This window comes from Hyaloscypha bicolor (assembly GCF_002865645.1).
Source record: "Hyaloscypha bicolor E unplaced genomic scaffold K444scaffold_16, whole genome shotgun sequence".
Lineage (NCBI taxonomy): Eukaryota > Fungi > Ascomycota > Leotiomycetes > Helotiales > Hyaloscyphaceae > Hyaloscypha > Hyaloscypha bicolor.
Window position 1 is genome coordinate 1,874,746 of NW_020194518.1, and position 7,695 is coordinate 1,882,440.

Here is a 7,695-nt window from a genome sequence, read left to right on the forward strand (position 1 = left end):
TTTTGATGACAACATGCAGTGAAGAATATAATGCGAATTCATACTAGGATTCTTACCTGTCGCGGCACTTAACCTCCACTAGTACGAAGCCTAAGGAGTTCGAAGCAGCATTAATTCTCGTGATTATACTAGCTTTTTCAATCGCAAATTGGATATCTCGTAATATATAGTGAAATCAATATAAAAGATCTTATGGCGTTCTAGACCTAAAGCTCCGTATAACTAATATATATTTATCAATCTTTTGATATAATGCCCTGACCTAATTTACACTTTGCGACAAGGAAAACATAAGAACTCATAAGCATTGCTACACCGGTAAATACTTGCAACCCTACGAAACTTTTATGACAAAGTTCTATAAGTTGGCCGCCAATTAGGCTTCCTAATAAAACAGACAAAGATATGACAGCCGATTGCACACCAATTCTCGTTCCGGTCTGGCTCGTGATAGATATTTGACCTATAAGAGCGGGAGCAAGTGAAGTGAACGTGCTTACAAATAATCCGTACAGGCCAGCGAATACAAACAGATGAACTCCATTTGCCGACAACAGCCAAAGAGTGAGGACTAAAATACTAGAAGCTGCTGTAGCAATGATAACAATATTAAATCGACCAATGCAATCGGCTATATAGCCCTGTAATACGGCCGAAAAGACTATAATCTGTTAGTATAGATAGGACTTGTATCAATTCAGTATACATTCCTTACGGCATTTAAGACAACTACAAGATAGCCGGTATTAGCGGCTGACATTCCAAATACCTCAGCTTGGACGCTGATAAAGTTAAATAGTAGAAACATTCCGGAACAAAATAGAAAGCTTCCAAGACATACAAGGCCAAATGGATACTCCCTAAATGGAGCCATAAACTGGGCAAGGCAAACAGGACTCCGTATAAGCCTTGAGCAAGACGTGACTATCATATTGGCCATAATAAGCAGAATGAACATCAAGAATGTTATACTCCGCACCGTCCAGCCAAATCCAAGGCGTGAAATTAGGCCACGTATCATGGTTGGGTAGACGATGCCACCAAGACTTGATCCACTGCTCATAACACCAAGTGCAAGAGCTCAGTTCTTCTCAAACCAGGTGCTAACGCTAGTAACTCCTATAAAATGTTAGAACAATTGCAATGAAGCATGACGCCTTACCAGAATAATAGATCGCACTAGTACCAATAGAAGTGCATATTCCTTGTGCCAACAGTACTTGGTAGTATTTCTTGGCTATAGACATCATTAAGAGGCCGAAAAGGTGCATAACAGACCCAAAAGCTAACACTAGTTATGGGCCATGTGCAACGACTGGGCGGCACGAAACCGGGAACTGGGAATTACATATTCTATTTTGACCCAAAGTAAAGGCATCTTTCCCCACTATGAAGTTTCAACAATGCTCTGGGGAACAATCCTCGGAAGTTTTATATCGAATTATAGTCGCTTGGCCATAGTGGTTGCCAAATCCACACGCTACGAGCGACGTGAACACACTGTGTTTTGTCGTTTCGTCAGAACGAAGAAATAGACGATATTAGATAAACAATATTCAAACGATTTGAATTTGAACAAATCCCTATGGCGAGTTTCAGCGTCTAGGCAGAGGTGCTCAACTTCGCCTACCCTTTCGTCGTCATCCAAAGAGTAATTCGTTCTCGCCTCTGGCTTTATCATCATTAAATCATCACAGCAGCCGTGAGCGCTAGGTCAAAGATCGTAATGTCTGTCTCAAGGCTCCAAGATGGAAGCTTCCAAGAAAGACTCGCGGCGTTCAAAGCGGTTGGCAGTTCGCAGGCAGGCATCCCGCATGTATATGAAGATGATAGTTGAAGACAGCAGTCAGCAAAATAAAAGTTCTCAGCTCGGGTCGATCGCCGAATTGATTTGGAAACACTGGCTTGACACAATGACTAGGCACAAAGCTCGTATAATTCGACCGTCGGATGCCCAAAGATAGCTGCCGATCATCTGCAAGTAAGAGGATCTACAAGGCAATTTACGTACGGTCGCGCATTCCAATGTGATGGCAGAACTGGATGGACACCAATTGCATTCAGGCAGATGGGAGAAGCTAATGACTTCAGTGCTCAGTCTGAGTAAGATTGGGCCTCAAGTGGTATAGCGTCGCCAATTGGCTTTGCTACATGCTAGAAGGAACCGCATAGCGCTCAAGTAGACAAGCTTTGTGGATGAAGCTTCTTTTCTTAGATGCTGTAGACCTTAGCCTCGGACTTACGAGCCAATTGGCTTTTTAAAGATAGTTACCTGATGTACTGTGAGCATGCTTTGGATACGAAGCTCACGTAATGATCGTCATAATATAGGAGGCTGCTACGTAGATGATAGGCATCATGAGTTCTCCGGATAAATATAAAAGTGATGGCATAGCAAGCACCAGCTATTGCGCGATTCAGTCTTCCAAAGTCCTCTGAACAATAAAGTCAAGCAACCTATACAAGCCTTCCAAAATTCTCTGAACAATAAAGTCAAGCAACCTACACAAGCCTTCCAAAATGCGTTTCGCCATGATTATTCTTGCCTTCGCGGCAACCTTTGTGGCAGCTGGTTGCCCAGGTGGCGATGGCAAATCTTGCTGCCCAGATGGACAGTTCTCTGTATGTGATGGATGACAATTCAAAGAATTGGAGAAAGTTTTGCAACAGAAGAAGTTGACATTGAACAGTGCTCGGACGGTATTGGCGCATGTGAGTGTGTGCCTTGCGGACAAGAATGTGCCGTCAACTGCTGGTACGTGGACTCTGACCCTTGCGAATATATGGACTGAAGCTAAAATTTCTTTAGCTGAGCGGCTTACGGATATAATTCACATTGGCGCGAGAAGGAAAAGACCGAGGAACACAATGCAGCGGTCGTGTGGAAGATGGTTGAATCCGTTTGGTACAAATAGGATGATGGAATGAGTAATAACTCAAAACTCCGGTTTCTTAAGCGCGGAGGGCAATCGTTCTTTTAGCAAAATGACAGTCTTTACAGAGCTGACTTGCTCTTCTATGTGCGGTGCATTCTTTATCATCACAGTAGACCAAGTACCCATCAGCCACTTGCTAACGCCTGGAAGTTCCGGTTGCAGAGCCATACACCGCGATTTAAGAAAAGACTAAAACAGGGAATAGTAACGCGCCCCCGAAAGTTACAGATATCTGCGATCAAGTTCGTGAGCCAACCGGGGACAGCAAAGAAATGCTACTTCATAGTGCTCATGGAGCGGCTTCAAAGATTTATTCGCTCTGGAGCTGTAGTGACCCATTGGGGCTGAATGAGCTGGCAGAGGCTTCTTCAAAATGGGGAGTGCCGGGTTTGCAATGGCTGTCGCTATCCGGGCGATCGCAGAGGTAGTCGTACGCAGTTCATAAGCTGCATGAACGTGACTCTGCGCCTTGTATGCTTGATGGGTTCCAACAGTTCATAGACTGGCCCGTGGCTGGTTTTATTGTCGTGGACGATTCTCGTGAGGTTTCTTCCCGTGATTCGGTTGGGTGCCCGACCCCAGATTTCGCGGGGCGGATACTCGTGCAGTACGGTACTGTACAAGTACTGTACTAGTAGACCCTTGCAGATCAACACGTCTCACCATCATCAATCACTGACTTCAAACCAAACATTTACTGGCTACCGGGCGCCTCTCGCCCTGCTTCCGAACATCCTGGCGCTGCCTTCTCGTCTACGTGCAGGATTCTTCATAATCCTCTTCTTTATCGTCACGTCCGCCATTCTGGCTTCCACTCGCTTTGGATCTCGACTTGCGTCGCTCTTCACGCAAATTCGACCTGCGGCAGCCTTCTCCGCCTTCACGAGACCAGTTACTACCAGTACGATGGCACCGAAGGTCTATCAGAAGCCTCCTCAGGCTCCACCTAGCTTCATAGCTACCACAGCCTCCTTAGTAGAGGATGCGAAAGCTATCTGTGGTATGTTTACTGGGAGGCGCCCATTCTGATGCCGAGTGGCTTCTGCCTTTGCATATGAGCACGTCCACCAAGTCTTTTGCAGATTAATAAAGAAAAACTCTTTGACGAAATTTATTCTTAGAGTTTATTAGCTTAATCTTAGGCTTTAGAGTTCTATTATAATTTATTATTATTAAGTTATATTTATTTAGATTATTACAACTGTACACCTCGTGCGCGCTTATCCGAAATATTTTGAAATCGAACGTATGGCGAACACGATACACCATTTCCGAGATGCCTCCACCAAATAAGTACCCAGAAGCGCGGCTCCAAAAGCAAAGTCACTAGCTACTAAAGGTGTGACGTCCTGCAGCATTGCAATGTGTTCTTTGACCCAATGCAAAATTCTCGGATTAGCGAGGGTCCCAATTCGGTTCCAACACAGATGACCTCACAATGCAGCTTATCTTGCATTTGTACACGTCATATCTAAAATTACTCCGTATTGAAACTTTTTATTCATTCTCAAAACCGGGATCCCTTTGGCTTGTGTACCAGGTGGGTGGCTAAAATTAGCCGCTGACCACCATAATGGCAGGCACGCCTTTTCTGAGGCAGAACTTCGTTGCTTAATTGCGCAACCTTCTGTACACAAGAGGAGGTTCAAACGGGCTCCAACTACTAAATATAGCCCCTATCCGCAGGGCATCGTCGTTGTCATCGCCCTCGCTACGTCTCACTTCGCAGCATCGAATCCTCTACCGACATTATTCTGACACCAAGTCATCTCACTTCTACGTCCATACATCGCCAATCAATATGTCAAAGACGGTTCGAATTTCAGCAGCCTTTTCCACGATTTCGTCTAGATTAGACTCCTTCGGATGGCCTTACGAATGTTTCCCTCCCAAGCAGCTGGCAATAAATGGATTTTATAAAAGCCCAAGCGACAAACCCAACGAGGTCATCTGTTTCTCTTGCGGGGCGAAGGGGTATTGTGTAGGTTCTTCTAATGTAATCACAGATAGACAACTACTGGCGAGGCACGATGAGAACTGTCTTTGGGCAGATATGCGTCGGGAAATCATGGCACACTCAAGCTCAGTTATTACAAGACCGACGGACCACTCTGTCGTAGCTGGGCCCCCACAACAGCAACTCGAGACAGAATGTTCACCATCCCCGGACAGGTCATCTCCCTCATCTTCTCCGCTGTCTACCGCTAACACCACATCCGTTGAGACGGCTACTGAATCGAGCCCGACTTCTGCAGATAGCCTGCGTACTAGATCCGACAGCACACCTCCATGTCAACGTCCACAAAGCACATCACAAGAACCGATTTCCGACCAAGATACATCTGTCGCGACAGCGCCATACTTCTTTTCCGAGTTCTCGCTCTCTGGACTTCCTACGCATTCCAGCTTTCAGTTGAGCGTGGAAGGTAGAGAAATAAGCTCTAAGCTTCGTTGCGATTATTGCATCAACAATGTGGCTAAGTTGGATAAGCCGCAAATGAAGAAGAGAAAGATCATATACGCAGACCAGGCAGGTAGGACGGGTTCCAAGGAGAAATAATGCCAAAGAGACGGGCTTAGGAAGCCGCAGGTTGCAGTGGACAAGCTCATGGAACAAACTTAATTAGCTACGGTCGCGGCTCTTATTGACTTTTAAAGGCATTTTCTAGATTGTTTACCGCACCTTGGGTTTTTAGGTTCATATCAGGTTCATTTCGTATCGGCTTCCCAGCTGGCTGGATGGCATATCAATTTATTTAGTGACTATTAGTGGATGCAAATATAAGCTGCAATATATATCACAAGAAACAATTAATATTCATTCTATATTAATCTCTAATTGCGCAAGAAAACAGAGAATACAAGAACACAACCGGAACTGGTAGTGATCTATATCCAAAATGGGACTCACCTTGAATCGCGCCTGGCGACTCTCTTATAAATAGTCTCTTCACTTTCTGAACCATCCTTTGGATTGGGTTCTAGAATAGACGGGTCCGCTTCCGAATTCGTCTGTAAACCAGGGCGTTCCTTAGATACAGACGTTGAAAGATTATCCGTATTAATATCCCATTCCGGAATCAAAAGTATTATATTTGTACCATCTGTAGTAATATCCTCAAAACACGTTTGAGGTGTTAGTATACGAAAGCTTGTATTAAACATGTGAATCCGCTTTCTTATATACTTTATCGCTACCCGCCTGGCCTCTAACAGGTCGGAAGGATTAACCAGAAGAATATATAAAACCTTCCAAATGCCGTAATTACGGATCTTATATTCTATACGGACCCTTGGAAGGTCTGGCCTCTGGTTACTCGATTGTCTTATAGTCTGCAGATATATAAGCTTGGCTATAAGTAAAGAGAACTCAAGCCCTTACCTGCGGCTTAATAGCCTAAATCTGTTCTTCAGAGTTAGTAACATAATCTAGTATCTTACCTGAGGCAAATATTAAGTTGCTATTATTAGTTACTAAAGAATCCGTACCAGACTACATACTATAGGTGGGATTTCTGACGACTTCTTGGTCTGCCGTAGTTTGACGTTCGTTCGCCATAGGTTAGGGTAATCGACCTTCTTATATAAGTTCTTGAGACTCGGCATCTCTAAAAGTCTCAAATACGAACTAAGTAAGTGGCCGGTTCCTTTTCGCCATACCTATACCTCTTCGGGCCCCTTTTCCTACTACCTTAGGTCTACTCTAGTCTTGCGTCTTCTCCTTCGACATTTTTTGTCCAAGTCTCTCTTCCTATTACTTAGTAATATTCTTTACGAGCCTTTCCTTTTCCTTAGTTACAGGTTCCTCTTGCTCTTCTCCTGCAGGTTTCTCCTGCTCTTTATATATAACCCGCTCCTGCTCTTCCCTTACTAGCCGCTCCTCTTCTTCCATTATAAGTTTTCCCTGCTTCTCTTATACAGGCCTCTTAATAGCTTGGTCTTATTCTCTGGAGTCAGAAGCAAGTTATAGTGGCTTGCCTAAGGCTATTGAGTTATTCGCCGCTAAAGAATCCGAGCTAGGCTATAGAGGATAGCTAGTATTATTGACTTTAACTTGATCTCCTGCGGCTTCTAGTAAAAAGTTAAACGCCTATAATAGCAGTACAAAATAATAGTTAGCTTCTAAAGACTTACTATTAGTGACTTTCTTTAAATCAAGTTATATAAGTGGCCGTTCTTTTCTTTTAGCTAAAGCCGATATACGGAAACCTCTTCGTATACCGTTTTGACTTCTTGGTACCTTAGGTCCCTTGTCTGGCTAGTTCTTATCGGGCTTCTTTTGCTTGGGCCTGTCTTCCTATTGCTTAGTAAGGTTCTCCGCCAGTCTTTCCTGCTCTTCTCGTATAACTCGCTCTTGTTCTTCTCTTGCTAACCGCTCTTGCTCCTCCCTCGCCAGTCTCTCCTGTTCCTCCCTCGCCAACCTCTCCTGCTCCTCTCGAGCAAGACTTTCCTGTTCTCTTGCAAGCCGCTCCTGTTCCGCTCTCGCTGATCGCTCTTATTCCTCCCTTGCGAGCTGTTCCTGCCGTTCCAGCTCCTCCCTTACCAGTCTTTCTTGTTCCTCCCTTGCCAGTCTTTCTTGTTCCTCTCTTGCGAGCTGTACCTGCCGTTCCCGCTCCTCCCTTGCCAGTCTTTCTTGTTCCTCTCTTGCGAGCCGTTCTTGCCGCTCCTGCTCTTCTTGTGCGAGTCTCGCTTGCTCCTCCCGTACAAGTCTTTCCTATTCTTCTCGCACGAGCCGTTCTTGTTCCTGTCGTACAAGCCG

The 7,695-nt window shown here is 44.8% G+C and overlaps 4 protein-coding genes across 4 annotated transcripts; 3 read left to right on the forward strand and 1 right to left on the reverse strand.

The window, feature by feature from the left end:
• Positions 1-263: 263 nt before the first annotated feature.
• On the reverse strand, positions 264-1,290 carry K444DRAFT_703658 (MFS general substrate transporter; the record flags this gene model as incomplete). Its single annotated transcript, XM_024888071.1, has 3 exons — positions 1,163-1,290; positions 716-1,119; positions 264-668 (listed from the first exon to the last, which is right to left on the reverse strand). Coding segments are annotated over exons 2-3 (753 nt in total), but the record flags the coding sequence as incomplete, so codon positions are not given.
• Positions 1,291-2,517: 1,227 nt separating this feature from the next.
• On the forward strand, positions 2,518-2,902 carry K444DRAFT_608261 (uncharacterized protein). Its single transcript, XM_024879345.1, has 3 exons — positions 2,518-2,622; positions 2,691-2,755; positions 2,810-2,902. Exons 1-3 carry the CDS (start codon positions 2,533-2,535, stop codon positions 2,811-2,813), a joined length of 159 nt encoding a protein of 52 aa, XP_024742592.1. The 5' UTR covers positions 2,518-2,532; the 3' UTR covers positions 2,814-2,902.
• Positions 2,903-3,309: 407 nt separating this feature from the next.
• On the forward strand, positions 3,310-3,965 carry K444DRAFT_625235 (uncharacterized protein; the record flags this gene model as incomplete). The annotated part of the gene is made up of 2 exons (XM_024882496.1): positions 3,310-3,366; positions 3,585-3,965. 2 exons carry the CDS (start codon positions 3,310-3,312, stop codon positions 3,963-3,965), a joined length of 438 nt encoding a protein of 145 aa, XP_024742593.1.
• A 577-nt stretch (positions 3,966-4,542) lies between these two features.
• K444DRAFT_608262 (uncharacterized protein) lies at positions 4,543-5,729 on the forward strand. Its single transcript, XM_024879346.1, has one exon. It carries the CDS (start codon positions 4,738-4,740, stop codon positions 5,494-5,496), a length of 759 nt encoding a protein of 252 aa, XP_024742594.1. The 5' UTR covers positions 4,543-4,737; the 3' UTR covers positions 5,497-5,729.
• Positions 5,730-7,695: the final 1,966 nt, after the last annotated feature.